The sequence below is a fragment of the Schistocerca serialis genome, chromosome 5 (genome assembly GCF_023864345.2).
Source record: "Schistocerca serialis cubense isolate TAMUIC-IGC-003099 chromosome 5, iqSchSeri2.2, whole genome shotgun sequence".
Lineage (NCBI taxonomy): Eukaryota > Metazoa > Arthropoda > Insecta > Orthoptera > Acrididae > Schistocerca > Schistocerca serialis.
The window spans coordinates 135202534-135220283 of NC_064642.1; the positions used below are offsets into that span (position 1 = coordinate 135202534).

A 17750-nucleotide genomic window follows, 5' to 3' on the forward strand; every position below is an offset into this window, starting at 1 on the left:
ACACTGAAGTTTCTGATTCTCCTTATTAGTGCTTAATTCATTCTGCACTGTTAAAGACTCTCCTGCTTTATGGGTTTACAGAAATTGGCGTTTAGTTAAGATGGAATATAAACATAATTAGTAGCTTGTTCTGATTATTCTTATTTACTTTTTTGCCTTTCAAAAAATTTAGGTTTCTAAGCTCTCTGTTTAAGATTTCCTATATTAGCTTGAATTAAGGTCTTATACTAGCAAATTATTTTTAGTGCTCTGTCAATGATACGAGAAAACATGATGCACTACATGGAGGATGCATTGAGCAATACATTAGCACAAATTGCTTGTTATTATCCATCACAAAAGTAGCCTATAATTACTGCTTCTGTCTGTTAATTTATAATATGGCTTATTCCGCATCCCTGTAGGCTATGTGGGACAGTGGAATTTACAAAACACAGGATATGAATGAATGAATGGATGAATGGTTGGTTGATTTAAATGGACTTACCTATGAAACAGTTGCTGCAGTCTGAATTACCACAAAACACCTCAACTTTGCCTGCTCAAACTGGTTTAGAGTATTATATGTGTATTGTTTTGCACTCACCTTCTGAGTATATACATTGAGATACAGACAGTCCTCTTGTCCATATGTTATTCCAGCTATTAGCTCTTGTGTGCAAAATGGAGAGCTCTTAGTTGCATCTACTGTTTCATTTAAAACAAAAGGCACTGGATCCTGAAAATTTTGACACAATGAAAATGATTTCAGTCATTTACATGCTAATGCATTACAAGAGTATTCATTACAAGCTCTGAAAACTTGCATAAAGCAGCAAAGTAAATAGGATTCTTTATTTTCATCAGGCTAGTATCAAGGAATTCACACAAATTCGAGCAGGCCTACATCCAAGGTCCAGAATTTTCATTGCAGTGATGAGAGTGACAAATACATGATTTATTATGAAAAGGATAGATTACTACTAGTGGGCATGTTGAGTTACAGACAGGCAAAACAAAAAGACTGATAAACAAGTAAACTTTTTGCCTGAAAGGCCTTCATCAGAATTAGACAATACACACACACACACACACACACACACACACACACACAGAGGCAGACACACATGAGCATAGACTCTGGCTGCCTAGGCCAGACTGCAAGCAGTACCACATGATGGGTGAAGCAGTCCAGGTGGTGGGGGTATGGAGAAGACTGGGATGGGAAGGGGGAGGGATGGCAGGGTAGGAGTGGGTGGTGGGAGACAGTAAAGTCTGCTTGTGGGAGGATACAGGGAGAGATAGACACTGACTGGGATGAGGTAGAGAGGGAGTACTACAGTTATGGGCAGAGGGAGGGGGGGGGGTGGAAATGGAGAGAAGTAAAAAGACTGAGGATGCTTTGGCGGACTAGAGGACTGCGTAGTTCCGGAGTAGGAACATGGAAGGGGATATGTAGGTGTAGTGCAATGACTAACGAAGGCTGGGGCCAGGAGAGTTACAAGAAAACAGAATATACTGCAGAGTAAATACCCACCTGCACAATACAGAAAAGCTGGTGTTAGTGGAAGGGATCTAGAGGGCACAGACTGTGAAGCAAGCATTAAAATGAAGAATGTTGTGTTGAGCAGTGTGCTCAGCAACTGGGTGGTCCAGCTGTTTTTTGGCAACAATTTGTTGATGGCCATTCATACAGTCAGACAGATTGTTGGTTGTGATGCTCGCAGACAGCCCTACCTATGATAGGATAGGTGATGTTTGTGACCAGACTGGAGTAGATGGTGGTGGTCTCAACATCTCTGCATATAGTCATTGTCATTTTCCATCCAGATTTTCCATTGCTTAAATACACGATTTAGTCATTTCTGTGATGGAAGTCAATTAAGAGAACTGCTACCAAGTAAAGTCTTAGGCAGAAACAGTCAAAACATAATATGGGGTTGATGGGGAAGAAGAGGTGGGTAATTATGAACACTGATGAAAGAATTATTTAAGATCTTAATAACTTATCCATACATGGAGCTGTGGCGACTGGCAGTCATTCAGCTGTCATCGCATGATAAGCAGGTTGCTTCCTACATGTCAACTGAGTTTGTGCACTGGCCACTAGGAGCCAACTCCGTGATATTGTCACAGATGTTCTATGGTTTTAAGAGATATATTTTAGACTTTTCCATTACTGACTACTTTCTGAGATTCTTGCTCTTAGCATCTATCAATGAATTGTTTTCTGCAGTTTATGTTAATTGTATTTTCATATTTCCTTGTGATTGCTGCAATTTAAAAGCACTCTAATTACAGATATAAAATGTATTAAATACAGTAGACACCTGCACAAAATTATTCCACAACAAGAACATGAAATTAAAGTCTCAAGTCTCCCACACCGCAAGACTTACAACAGTGGTGACCCTGACACGATTTGTCGTCGAGAATACATTTTACACACTCAAGCATGTCTCGTTCAATAACAGGAACATATCAGAGATGGATGTACCTGCATCTCAAGACTGGGGGTACAGCTATCACCATTCTGGCCTCACAACCCTGCACTATAATTTGCAGACACTGATGTGAGCTTCCTTTGTGCTGGTATGATGTCTGATTCCACAAATTTTGTTTTAGTAATTACTCACTTGGATCATCAATATGTTGCCAAAGTGCAGGATGATATGTACTGTCCGGCCACTGTATTTCAACTGTCAGCCACTAACAGCTCTGCTATAGTGACATAACATACAGAATGCAGCACTTGGAACTGGACCTGGGACTGAGGCTTGCTTTGGTATGGAGCTTCATAATTGTAGTTATGACAGAGCCTATCATTGGCACAGGCCTCTCAGTGCATTACCATTTGATGCCCAATGTTAAAAATGCTCAGCTACTGGAACCGTGACCAGGCTGTCCACCACTGGGTTCCAGTGTCACGCTGCCTCATATGATGCCAAGGTGACCCAGGCCACAGGAAAAGGATATGCCAAGTTGCTCACTTAGTTCCCCGCTCTCAAGAGGGCACTGGAGGCTCTGCAACAGGTACATTGTGATACGATGGCAGTCCTGCTGATTTCATACAGGCACAGACGATTAGCTCCTGACCAGTATGTTACTGCTAAGTTAGAGTTTGACACTATTCTAACCAAGAGGATCATCTGCCTGCCTAAATGGTCATGGTCATCACATTTGCTTTTAGTCCATAAAAAGAAAAGTGTGTGACATCCACGTTGCTAGCACCATGCTTTAAAAACAAGAATGATTGCAGACCATTACCCAGTGCCTCTGTCTGCTACAAGACTATAACCATGCATTGTGTGGGAAACAGGTATTTAGCTTGCTAGATTGTCCCAAAGCAAACATGCAGACCCTGGTTGGTGAGAAAGACACTCCAAAGATGGCCATTATAATGCATTTTTGTATATTTGAAAGCTTAGTCATGACATTCAGCCTGACAAATGCCACACTAACATGGCAATGAGTCATTGACTCAGTGTTATGGGGAGTACCATGTTGTTTTGCATACTTTGATGACATAGTTGTCTTCTCAGTAGCACCAGAGAAACATGAGCAGCATCTCACTGAAAGTTTTGAGCACCCTGACACATATGGCATTGTTTTGAACATCTCTAAGTGCTTGTTTGGATAACTAGATAAAATGTTTTTGACCCACCTTATTTCATCAATGGAATCACACCAAATGAAGTTCTATTTTGAACATTTCTGGTCCAGAGACAGCCAAAGAATTATGTAGGTTACTTGGGGTGCTCAATTTCTACCACTGCCATCTGCCATATGCTGCAGAACTTCAAGAACCACTTACAGCAGCTCTGGCCAATCCAAAAACAAAAGGAAGGGTATCTGTGCAGTGATCGCAGATGATGACAGATGCCTTCAAGGCTGCCAAGAGGAGCACTACTGAGGCCGAGCTTCTCACTCATCCTGCTTTAGATGTACCCTCGTGCTTATGGTGAATGCTAGCCAGATAGCCATTGGTGGAGCACTGCAGTGAGACCTGGCAGCTCCTTGCTTTCTACTCTCAGAATACTCTCAGAAACTGTCTCCAGCTTAGTAACAATGGAATACATACTACTGGGAAATGTTGGCAATCTGCTCATCTGTGAAATATTTCCAACTGCAGCTGGAGGCAAGAATATTCACAATCTACACAGACCACAAACCTCTGACCTCCACCTTCCATCAGAACAATGACAAATGCTCTCTGAAATGACAAATGCTCTGTGAAGCAGTTCAATCAGATGGAATTTATTTTTTCACTCAGTATGTCTGTTCACCATACATAGGAGCATTACTGCTTTTAGTATATGTTTGCTGTGGACAGATCTATTTGCATCATCACACTTAAATGTATCTTTTATCCAACACAATAAAGAAAAAACATATGGAAATGTTGCTTGTAAGAAGAGAGTTGACCAGAAAAAGGAAAAGGTAGCGTATGGAGGAAGAAAATAAATGATTATTTGTACACAAAGGCAGATAAGACAACAAAAACAATACACAACAGGTCTGATGCTCATTACAAGACTGAGAATGAGTAGATAATGATGAAAATTTTCAGGTACATAAACCAAGTTAAAGTGAACACTTTAAGAATTGCAGAAATAAATATATGGATAAAGATGGGATTTTACGTAAACCCTTGTCTTATGCTAACCAATCAAATGCTTTAGCCACTAAGCCACCTTGGTACAGCAGTTCACAGAACTGCATGAATTACCCTGCCTCCCTCCTCAATCCAAATTCTCACTATCATTCCAGTCTACACTAAATTCCTTCTAACATGTGAATGGAATTGCTGAGGCTGTCCATAGTCCCTCAGCATCAAACTTAAATGAAGGATCCAGCCTTAAACCCAGGTGCAGGTACTTGTACAAATGAAATGACATAATTTCAGAGACTTTACTGGTCTCATACTGATGGCTTAGTGGTTAATGCATCTGCCTAGTAAGCAGGAGACCCAGCTTTGATTCCTGGCCTTGGATCAAATTTTCACTCGCTGCTTCAGTCTACATACATAAAATCATGTCTGTATGAGACCAGTAAAGTCTCGAAATTGCATCATTTCATTGGTAAAAGCTGGCATTGATCTGAATTAAATTTTGGATAGACAGTAAAGAGGTTATTCAAACAAAGGTCAACAACTTCAAGGAATTTCAGGCAAAAACAATTGACAAAAGCTGAAAATACCTTATCAGAATCAAAGAAGAAAACATCTGTGAATGGATAAGAATTTCTGAGAGGAGACAGACAAGCTATCAACTCAATTGCTCCTTGTGGTTCTTCTGTATGGGAGAGAATGAACCTAGGCAATGGTTTTTATTTTGAATGAAGTGAATAAAACTACTGTGATGTTGTCTTGATCACAGCACAATACAAACAATACACATAGTTCATCATATAGCAGAAATGAGTAAAACTGCAAGATAGTTCCATTTAAACACATTTTTTTCTAAACCACAGACAAGTTTTTGACTTTAAATGCTACCATGGATTCGTTAACCATCTTTTACAGCCACCAATAAAATAGCTAGAAAGTAAATAATAATTGAGGCACCATGGAAATGCATACACATGACTTTTTTTTTTTTTTGCTGATCAATGTGTTTCTTTGTTTAGCTTCCAATTGATACACATTTTGCATCAAGCATCTAATGTAGCCCCCATTTTCTAGACTGGTATACCTGTCAAGTGTACTTGATAGGTGAAATGGAACAACAAAACCGTGCAGGCAAACATGGCAGTAGGACCATCTGAGGAGAACTGAAATATGATTTTTTCTATGTAAAAGTTCAGACTGGACTACATGTTCAAGTTGCCCATGCAAGTTTCAAGACTATGGCTTTCAGCATATGAAATGTTGGAAAGAGCATTGTGGTTTGGTTTTAACTGTGCTAATTTGTAGTACAGTTAGTCATATCCTTTTGTTTTGAGTTAGTGTGTTCATTTGAAAACGAGGCAAATCATTAAGGAACACCACCACTGAACAATTCATTGAACTTTATGGATCAGAACATTTTTTTTAATTAAAAAGGAAGTAGTGCCACAGTTGAGGAAACCAAGATGCTACTTCCATAAAATTGGTGAAAAAAAGCAAGTAAAAAGCCTACCATGGTTAATATCTAATCTTCAGTTGAAACCATGGTTACAGCTGAAGTTGAACACCTCTCAGGAGTACCATAGCATACATGGATTGGAGCTATATTTAGTGGAGGTATACATTTCCAGGTAAATCTGTTCAGACAGAAGTGAGAGGCAAACCAGAAAATGTCAAGAACCATTTAGGATGGCACTGTATCAAGGTGAAGAAGGCATAATTGCCAAGGTCTGTGATGTGGTACATAATGTATCAATTTTAATTTTAATTCACAGCCATTTCAGTAGTGGCATTTGAAGATTCATAACCTGTATGTGCTGAACATAATAATTATGGCAGTAAACAGGAAAAAAATGCTTAATAAATAAATACACGACCACAACACTAGAGGTAGAGAGAGACCCCACATCATATCTCATAGAACAATATGGTCTGGGATACAAAAGGACTGCTGTCAAAGGTCTCGTGCATGCGTGAATTGTCAAAGCAGCAAAATTTCATGTCATGTTCACACACCAGTAGGCAAATTCCCAGACACAATCAGGAGGTTCACCCATGTACATACTGATGTTATGGGATGCCTACCACCATCAGAAGGTCGACGATATTTGCTAACCATTGTTGATAGATTCCAATGCTGGTCACAGCTATTCCTATAGATAATATCTCCACCAAGATACTAGCTGCCATTTTAATGTCCACCTGTGTTGTCACTTTGGATGTCTACTACACATAACAACTGACAAGAGGATGCCAATTCAAGTCCAATTTGTTTACACAGCTGAACAATTTTTGCAGTGTGTCACATCACATAACAGCAAGTTACCATCCAGCCAGCAATGGCATGCTCTAGATGTAGCTCTGGTCCCTCAAAGCTGCCCTCGTGTGTCACAAGCTGAAGTGGACAACCCCTGCCATTAGTTCTGCTCAGCCTCCACACCATAAGCAAGCCAGAACTCAATGCATCCCCTGCTGAATTGGTCTATGGGGAAATGCTATGACTGCCAGGTGAGTTTGTCAATCTGGATGCATTTCAGTGGGACATATCACAATCACCACAATTCACTGCACATCTGATGGATGAAATCTCACACATGTGACCACAACCAGCATCATGACATGGCATGCAGCAAGTGTTGTCCATAAAGAGTTGAAGTGGTGCACCCATGTCACGCTATGCAAAGATAATGTCAGACCCACACTCACACCACCATATACTAGACCACACCATGTACCGGCAAGACAAGATAAGACAATTGACTTTTTGATTAGTGGCAAGAGAAACTCTGTGTCTATCAGCCAGGTTAAACAAGTGTTTCTCTTGGAAGAATCTTCTGATGCTCATTTTTCACTACACCAATCAACACCATCATCCAACAAAGATGTCCTGCAGTGAAACTGCCAGCCAATTTTTTTTTTTTTTTTTTTTTTCAGTGAAACCATAATATCAAGTGACACCTGTCTGATCTATCCAGGATCTGTTAATGGCTAAATTTCTGTCAGAAATTAAATATTTTAGCAGAACATTGATATTTATTTATTTATTTATTTTGATCCAACATCAACTGATTACAAAAAAAGTTTTTTTTTGTTCCAGTCTTCTAGATAAGTCAGAGCCATCCTTACTAGGGTTACATATTACTGTCTGGCACTTTTATCTACATAACTTTTTCTAAATTTAGTTGAGAGAACAGAGATACATATAAGAACTATACATAAAAAAATTGTTATTGCCATACTTAGATTAAGGAATCTACAGTTTGTGACACAGTATTCATATCTGACATTCAAATATTTACAGTTTGTGACACAGTCTAAGATCTGAGATTACATATATTTTTAGACAAATGGTCTTCCATCATACGAATGTACTAAATCTAGAAACTCATCTATTGAATATACAGGATTGTTTAAGAGCCATAATTTTAATTTCATTTTTAGGTTTGTAATGGGCAATTAGGAGATATTAGGATGGAAGCAATTCAGTAGTTTTCTGCCTGCATAGTGAAGGCTTTTCTCATAAAGTGTTGTTCTATGAGATATGATGTGGGGTCTCTCTCTACCTCTAGTGTTGTGATCCTGTATTTATTTATTAAGTGTTTTGTTCCTGTTTACTGCCATAATTATTATGTTCAGCACATACAGGTTATGAATCTTCAAATGCCGCTACTGAAATGGCTGTGAATTAAAATTAAAATTGATACATTATGTACCACATCACAGACCTTGGCAATTATGCCTTCTTCACCTTGATACAGTGCCATCCTAAATGGTTCTTGACATTTTCTGGTTTGCCTCTCACTTCTGTCTGAACAGATTTACCTGGAAATGTATACCTCCACTAAATATGGCTCCAATCCATGTATGCTATGGTACTCCTGAGAGGTGTTCAACTTCAGCTGTAACCATGGTTTCAACTGAAGATTAGATATTAACCATGGTAGGCTTTTTACTTGCTTTTTTTCACCAATTTTATGGAAGTAGCATCTTGGTTTCCTCAACTGTGGCACTACTTCCTTTTTAATTAAAAAAAATGTTCTGATCCATAAAGTTCAATGAATTGTTCAGTGGTGGTGTTCCTTAATGATTTGCCTCGTTTTCAAATGAACACACTAACTCAAAACAAAAGGATATGACTAACTGTACTACAAATTAGCACAATTAAAACCAAACCACAATGCTCTTTCCAACATCTCATATGCTGAAAGCCATAGTCTTGAAACTTGCATGGGCAACTTGAACATGTAGTCCAGTCTGAACTTTTACATAGAAAAAATCATATTTCAGTTCTCCTCAGATGGTCCTACTGCCATGCTTGCCTGCACGGTTTTGTTGCTCCATTTCACCTATCAAATACACTTGACAGGTATACCAGTCTAGAAAATGGGGGCTACATTAGATGCTTGATGCAAAATATGTATCAATTGGAAGCTAAACAAAGAAACACATTGATCAGCAAAAAAAAAAAAAAGTCATGTGTATGCATTTCCATGGTGCCTCAATTATTATTTACTTTCTAGCTATTTTATTGGTGGCTGTAAAAGATGGTTAACGAATCCATGGTAGCATTTAAAGTCAAAAACTTGTCTGTGGTTTAGAAAAAAATGTGTTTAAATGGAACTATCTTGCAGTTTTACTCATTTCTGCTATATGATGAACTATGTGTATTGTTTGTATTGTGCTGTGATCAAGACAACATCACAGTAGTTTTATTCACTTCATTCAAAATAAAAACCATTGCCTAGGTTCATTCTCTCCCATACAGAAGAACCACAAGGAGCAATTGAGTTGATAGCTTGTCTGTCTCCTCTCAGAAATTCTTATCCATTCACAGATGTTTTCTTCTTTGATTCTGATAAGGTATTTTCAGCTTTTGTCAATTGTTTTTGCCTGAAATTCCTTGAAGTTGTTGGCCTTTGTTTGAATAACCTCTTTACTGTCTATCCAAAATTTAATTCAGATCAATGCCAGCTTTTACCAATGAAATGATGCAATTTCGAGACTTTACTGGTCTCATACAGACATGATTTTATGTATGTAGACTGAAGCAGCGAGTGAAAATTTGATCCAAGGCCAGGAATCAAAGCTGGGTCTCCTGCTTACTAGGCAGATGCATTAACCACTAAGCCATCAGTATGAGACCAGTAAAGTCTCTGAAATTATGTCATTTCATTTGTACAAGTACCTGCACCTGGGTTTAAGGCTGGATCCTTCATTTAAGTTTGATGCTGAGGGACTATGGACAGCCTCAGCAATTTCATTCACATGTTAGAAGGAATTTAGAGTAGACTGGAATGATAGTGAGAATTTGGATTGAGGAGGGAGGCAGGGCAATTCATGCAGTTCTGTGAACTGCTGTACCAAGGTGGCTTAGTGGCTAAAGCACTTGATTGGTTAGCATAAGATAAGGGTTTACGTAAAATCCCATCTTTATCCATATATTTATTTCTGCAATTCTTAAAGTGTTCACTTTAACTTGGTTTATGTACCTGAAAATTTTCATCATTATCTACTCATTCTCAGTCTTGTAATGAGCATCAGACCTGTTGTGTATTGTTTTTGTTGTCTTATCTGCCTATGTGTACAAATAATCATTTATTTTCTTCCTCCATACGCTACCTTTTCCTTTTTCTGGTCAACTCTCTTCTTACAAGCAACATTTCCATATGTTTTTCTTTATTGTGTTGGATAAAAGATACATTTAAGTGTGATGATGTAAATAGATCTGTCCACAGCAAACGTATACTAAAAGCAGTAATGCTCCTATGTATGGTGAACAGACATACTGAGTGAGAAAAGCTTAATTTTAATCAATATTTTAGTTTTCCACACCTTTATTCTTCATACAGCTGAATTGTGTTCTACTAAAGAGCCAAGACTGGCTCACTACTGGCTACCACCCGACATCATGGCCAACCTTGCTCACATGTATACCATTTCCACAGTAACAGTGATGAGGTAACGCTTAGGGGAGTGCCGTTGATAAAGGTTCTGGAAAAGCCTCCTGCAGCAATCAGAGAACTGTAAATGATGACATTCAGGCCAGAGCATGGGTTGGGTTGGGGAGGCTGAGCCAGGACCAACCACTTGCTCTCATGGCAACCAGCTCCCAACCTTATCAGATGTGCCTTGTGCTTCCCTCTCTCAAGAAATATGTCCCTCAGTCTTTTTGATAGCCTCACAGGCAGCACTTCTACACTACAACAGTAAATTTCTGGAACAAACTACAGCCACTTTTTTATGTTGTTCTGTTGTTATCTTTTCACCAATTTTCATGCACTCTTGGATGCCCACATCCTGATACTACACTGCCCTCGACCAAGTGTTGTACAATACATGAGTAGTTGCCATATGAACCATATTATTAGTGATTCCTCTATTACCTACATTTCATCCTTTCACTTGTACTGTAATAAGTGGCTTGTCAAAATTGGCAAAGCTCAAAATTACTCAGCCATTAAATAAATAGCAGCTTTGGTGTTAAAGATTTAAAAATGCCTTCTATCTCTAAAGCTGCAAGAAATTACATACTGAACACATTTGTTGTTGTTGATGTGGTCTTAAGTCCAGAGACTAGTTTGATGCAGCTCTCTATGTTACTCTATCCTGCGCAAGCTTCTTCATCTCCAAGTACCTACTGCAACCTACACCCTTCTGAATCTGCTTAGTGTTTTCATCTCTTCATGTCCCTCAATGATTTTTACCCTACTACCGTGGTCTAGGGGTAGCGTCTTTGATTCATAATCAAAACGTTTTCGGTCCCGGGTTCGATCCCCGCCACTGCCTAAATTTTGATAAATAATTAGCATTGGCGGCCGAAGACTTCCGGCATAAGAAGTCAGCCTCATTCTGCCAATGGCCTTGTCAAAGAGGGCAGAGGAGCGGATAGAGGTTCAGGGCACTCTCTTGTCCTAGGGGTGGGAAATTGCCCCTAAAGGCGGAAGAATCAGCAATGATCAACGACATGAGGATGCAGAAGGCAATGGAAACCACTGCATTAAAGACACGTAATGTGTATCCACAGGACATGTGGCCTGTAATTGAAGAAGTGTCATGATGATCTCTCCATTGGCAAAAGATTCCGGAATAGTCCCCCATTCGGATCTCCGGGAGGGGACTGCCAAGGGGGAGGTTACCATGAGAAAAAGATTGAATAATCAACGAAAGGATAACGTTCTACGAGTCGGGGTGTGGAATGTCAGAAGCTTTAACATGGTAGGGAAACTAGAAAATCTGAAAAGGGAAATGCAAAGGCTCAATCTAGATATAGTAGGGGGTCAGTGAAGTGAAGTGGAAGGAAGACAAGGATTTCTGGTCAGATGAGTATCGGGTAATATCAGCAGCAGCAGAAAATAGTATAACAGGTGTAGGATTCGTTATGAATAGGAAGGTAGGGCAGAGGGTGTGTTACTGTGAACAGTTCAGTGACCGGGTTGTTCTAATCAGAATCGACAGCAGACCAACGCCGACAACGATAGTTCAGGTATACGTGCCGACGTCACAAGCTGAAGATGAACAGATAGAGAAAGTGTATGAGGATATTGAAAGGGTAATACAGTATGTAAAGGGGGACGAAAATCTAATAGTCATGGGCGACTGGAATGCAGTTGTAGGGGAAGGAGCAGAAGAAAAGGTAACAGGAGAATATGGGCTTGGCACAAGGAATGAAAGAGGACAAAGACTAATTGAGTTCTGTAACAAGTTTCAGCTAGTAATAGTGAATACCCTGTTCAAGAATCACAAGAGGAGGAGGTATACTTGGAAAAGGCCAGGAGACATGGGAAGATTTCAATTAGATTACATCATGGTCAGACAGAGATTCCGAAATCAGATACTGGACTGTAAGGCGTACCCAGGAGCAGATATAGACTCAGATCACAATATAGTAGTGATGAAGAGTAGGCTGAAGTTCAAGACATTAGTCAGGAAGAATCAATATGCAAAGAAGTGGGATACGGAAGTACTAAGGAATGATGAGATACGTTTGAAGTTCTCTAACGCTATAGATACAGCAATAAGGAATAGCGCAGTAGGCAGTACAGTTGAAGAGGAATGGACATCTCTAAAAAGGGCCATCACAGAAGTTGGGAAGGAAAACGTAGGTACACAGAAGGTAGCTGTGAAGAAACCATGGGTAACAGAAGAAATACTTCAGTTGATTGATGAAAGGAGGAAGTCAAACATATTCCGGGAAAATCAGGAATACAGAAATACAAGTCGCTGAGGAATGAAATAAATAGGAAGTGCAGGGAAGCTAAGACGAAATGGGTGCAGGAAAAATGTAAAGACATCAAAAAAGATATGATTGTCGGAAGGACAGACTCAGCATACAGGAAAGTCAAAACAACCTTTGGTAACATTAAAAGCAACGGTGGTAACATTAAGAGTGCAACGGGAATTCCACTGTTAAATGCAGAGGAGAGAGCAGATAGGTGGAAAGAATACATTGAAAGCCTTTACGAGGGTGAAGATTTGTCTGATGTGATAGAAGAAGAAACAGGAGTCGATTTAGAAGAGATAGGGGATCCAGTATTAGAATCGGAATTTAAAAGAGCTTTGGAGGACTTACGGTCAAATAAGGCAGAAGGGATAGATAACATTCCATCAGAATTTCTAAAATCGTTGGGGGAAGTGGCAACAAAATGACTAATCACATTGGTGTGTAGAATATATGAGTCTGCCGACATACCATCTGACTTTCGGAAAAGCATCATCCACACAATTCCGAAGACGGCAAGAGCTGACAAGTGCGAGAATTATCGCACAATCAGCTTAACAGCTCATGCATCAAAGTTGCTTACAAGAATAATATACAGAAGAATGATGGAAAAGAAAATTGAGAATGCGCTAGGTGAAGATCAGTTTGGCTTTAGGAAAAATAAAGGGACGAGAGAGGCAATTCTGACATTACGGCTAATAATGGAAGCAAGGCTAAAGAAAAATCAAGACACTTTCATAGGATTTGTCGACCTGGAAAAAGCGTTCGACAATATAAAATGGTGCAAGCTGTTCAAGATTCTGAAAAAAGTAGGGTAAGCTATAGGGAGAGACGGGTCATATACAATATGTACAACAACCAAGAGGGAATAATAAGAGTGGACGATCAAGAACGAAGTGCTCGTATTAAGAAGGGTGTAAGACAAGGCTGTAGCCTTTTGCCTCTACTCTTCAATCTGTACATCGAGGAAGCAATGATGGAAATAAAAGAAAGGTTCAGGAGTGGAATTAAAATACAAGGTGAAAGGATATCAATGATACGATTCGCTGATGACATTGGTATCCTGAGTGAAAGTGAAGAAGAATTAAAGGATCTGCTGAACAGAATGAACAGTCTAATGAGTACACAGCATGGTTTGAGAGTAAATCGGAGAAAGACAAAGGTAATGAGAAGTAGTAGAAATGAGAACAGCGAGAAACTTAACATCAGGATTGATGGTCACGAAGTCAGTGAAGTTAAGGAATTCTGCTACCTATGCAGTAAAATAACCAATGACGGACGGAGCAAGGAGGACATCAAAAGCAGACTCGCTATGGCAAAAAAGGCATTTCTGGCCAAGAGAAGTCTACTAATATCAAATACCAGCCTTAATTTGAGGAAGAAATTTCTGAGGATGTACGTCTGGAGTACAGCATTGTATGGTACTGAAACATGGACTGTGGGAAAACCGGAACAGAAGAGAATCGAAGCATTTGAGATGTGGTGCTATAGACTAATGTTGAAAATTGGGTGGACTGATAAGGTAAGGAATGAGGAGGTTCTACGCAGAATCGGAGAGGAAAGGAATATGTGGAAAACACTGATAAGGAGGAGGGACAGGATGATAGGACATCTGCTAAGACATGAGGGAATGAATTCCATGGTACTAGAGGGAGCTGTAGAGGGCAAAAACTGTAGAGGAAGACAGAGATTGGAATACGTCAAGCAAATAATTGAGGACGTAGGTTGCAAGTGCTACTCTGAGATGAAGAGGTTAGCACAGGAAAGGAATTCGTGGTGGGCCGCATCAAACCAGTCAGTAGACTGATGACCAAAAAAAAGAACCAATACTAAATTGGTGATCCCTTGATGCCAAAGAACATGCCCTACCAACCGATCCCTTCTTCTAGTCAAGCTGTGCCACAAATTCCTCTTCCCCCACCCCCCAAATTCTATTCAATATCCCCCAATTAGTTACAAATGGCTCTGAGCACTATAATATCTCCCCATTAGTTAAACATTTATTCTCAAGTAATTGTTGTGATGCACACTGTTGAATATAGTAGTCATAATTGTGGTGCCTACCTGGCTAATAGGATGACTTCTTCTTACCACAATAAGCAACATCTCATAATTTGCTCAAAGCAAATTCATTGTTCCTGCCATCCATCCACCCTTCTGTCTTCAACCTATACCAGTTGCCTTATTTCTGCCAACATACATTCTGTTCTCCCCTCGCTTACACCATAATTAGTTTTCTATCATCAACTTCTCTTCCATAATTATTTTCTTTTTTAAATTGACTTTCTCTGTTTTGCCATACTTTCATATTTTTCATGTTCTCTTGTCTTTATTTTTAGCCTTGTTTTCTACCATTTGCCCCTTCTTAGGCTTGTTCTCTACAGTTTGCTCCTTCATTTTCCTGTGTCACTGCTCCCCGCGCTTCTAATTTTGGACTATTTCTCCTACTGTATATCTAACTTGCTGACTGTTATTCCTGGCAGTTTTAATTTTTAAGGCTTTCAAATTTTATCTACCGCCATTTTTTACCTGACTTGTCATGCTGGCCTCTCCCCCAGCCTCAGGGCCAACGTGACTTTTCAGTTTTATCTTAGAACAGCCCCAGCTACTTAAACCATTTCTACCTTTCTTATTTATTAATCTTTTTGATGATAAAACCTTATCATCAACATTTTGGCATTTTGTGGTAGTTAATAGCTTTTTCTATCTCCATATATTATTAAGTTTTTGCACATTATGATAATCATTTTTTTTATATATATATATTTCTTTTTCCGTGTAGTCATCAAATGATGACTTTTGTAAATGTCATTTTGTTACAAAAGTATAGTACATATTGTATTTGTGTGCAAGGGTTCAATACATCAAATATTTATTACACAGTTAACACATAATCCTTTCAATGAATACAGACATTTTTTACAAGAAATTCAATTTTGTTTAAAATGGATCCCTGGTATATATTCTTATTGCTTCTGGCAATTTTTTGTACTGCATTGGCCACAGATATATTGACAGTGCTCCGGTATGAAACTTCCTGGCAGATTAAAACTGAGTGCTGGGTCAAGACTCAAGCTCGGGACCTTTGCCTATTGTGGACAAGTGCTCTACCATCCGAGCTACCTAAACATAACACGACCCGTCCTCACAGCTTCAATTCTGCCAGTACCTCGTCTCCAACCTTCCAAACTTCAAAGAAGCTCTTCTGCGAAATTGCAGAACTAGCACTCCTGGAAGAAAGGATATTGTGGAGACATGGCTTAGCCACAGCCTGGAGGATGTTTCCAGAATGAGATTTTCACTCTGCAGCAGAGTGTGCACTGATATGAAACTTCCTGGCAGATTAAAACTGTGTGCTGGGCCGAGACTCAAACTTGTGACCTTTGCCTTTCGCGGGCAAGTGCTCTACTATCTGAGCTACCCAAGCACAACTCATGACCCATCCTCACAGCTTCAATTCTGCCAGTACATCATCTCCTACCTTCCAAACTTCACAGAAGCTCTTCTACGAACCCTGCAGAACTAGAATTTCTCAAAGAAAGGATATTGCGAAGACATGGCTTAGCACACAGTTTTAATGTGCTAGGAAGTTTCATATCAGCGTACACTCCACTGCAGAGTGAAAATCTCTTTCTGGAAACATCCTCCAGGCTGTGGCTAAGCCATGTCTCCGCAATATCCTTTCTTTCAGGAGTGCTAGTTCTGCAAGGTTCACAGAAGAGCTTCTGTGAAGTTTGGAAGGTAGGAGATGAGGTATTGGAAGAATTTAAGCTGTGAGGATGGGTTGTGAGTCATGCTTGGATAGCTCAGATGGTAGACCACTTGCCCATGAAAGGCAAAGGTCCGAATTTCAAGTTTCAGCCCAGCACACAGTTTTAATCTGCCAGGAAGTTTCATATCAGAGCACAATCCACTGCAGAGTGAAAGTCTCATTCTGGAGTGCTCTGGTACTTTAAATTCTGTTCTCTGTCTGTAATAGCTGTGCTTATTTCTTCTGTTGTGATTTTGCATATCATAACATTTGAGTTTGTCACCCTGATGGGTTCCAAAAATATGATAAGTCTATGTATATACAAGCATATAGCAAGACAATTATTTCTGGAAAGGGCATCATGATGGGTTTCCCTGTATCCCAGACAATGTATCAGCCTAACAACTCTCTTCTGTAGCAACAATATTCTATTCAAGTGCATATCAGGAAGACATCCCCACAGCTCCCATAACTTATAAAACATAAAACTGTCCCATAGTAGGCCTACAATGTTTTTAGATTTTTATTATATACAATTTTGGACAGAGGCTAAATAAGTACAAAGCTCTGCTTACTTTCCTGTGTATGTAGTTAACATGGTTTTCCCCTCAAACACTGCCATCCAAGAGTAGATGAAGGAATTTACAGTCTTCACTGTCCGTCTGTATCTATATTTATCTCACAGAAACACAACTGGCCCTTGCCCATTTGACTTATAGCCTGGGCGAATGATGTTTGCAAATGGCAGTTTTTTGTTTGTCTGGATTATTGTTTTATGTATGACTGTTTTTCTGTAATATTTTACATGCTAAATTGTCTGGTTAATGAGAGACTGATCTTTAATCTGAATTGTCAGGGTATTATGCATGTCACTGATGAATAAGATGGTGGGTTGAAGCGGAAGCTTTCTCATAAAGGCTTTCTAACCTCCTTTTGATGTATGTGATGATTGATGGTTCTCCTAGAAGTCCTTAATATGTGGGTATTGGGTGTCCCAGGCTACAACTGCAGTGGTTCAGAGAATCCTATTTTGTAAGTCCTGTAGTTTCATCAGATGAGAGCTGCTGACATGGACCATACTTCAGAACCATATAGCATCATTGGAAGGATGACAGCTTTGTATGGTCATAGCTAGTCACAGTCAGTAGCCCTCCATCCTTGAGGAGCACGTAAAGTTGATTATGGGCCTATTTAAT

General features: G+C 39.5%; 1 protein-coding gene across 1 annotated transcript in view; it reads right to left on the reverse strand.

The window, feature by feature from the left end:
- LOC126481552 (cholinesterase 1-like) overlaps positions 1-17750 on the reverse strand; it is a 173095-nt gene that overhangs the window by 126275 nt on the left and 29070 nt on the right. The window contains exon 3 of the mRNA XM_050105390.1: positions 587-718. Coding sequence (XP_049961347.1) covers positions 587-718 — 132 coding nt within the window. The remainder of the gene's footprint in view (positions 1-586; positions 719-17750) is intronic.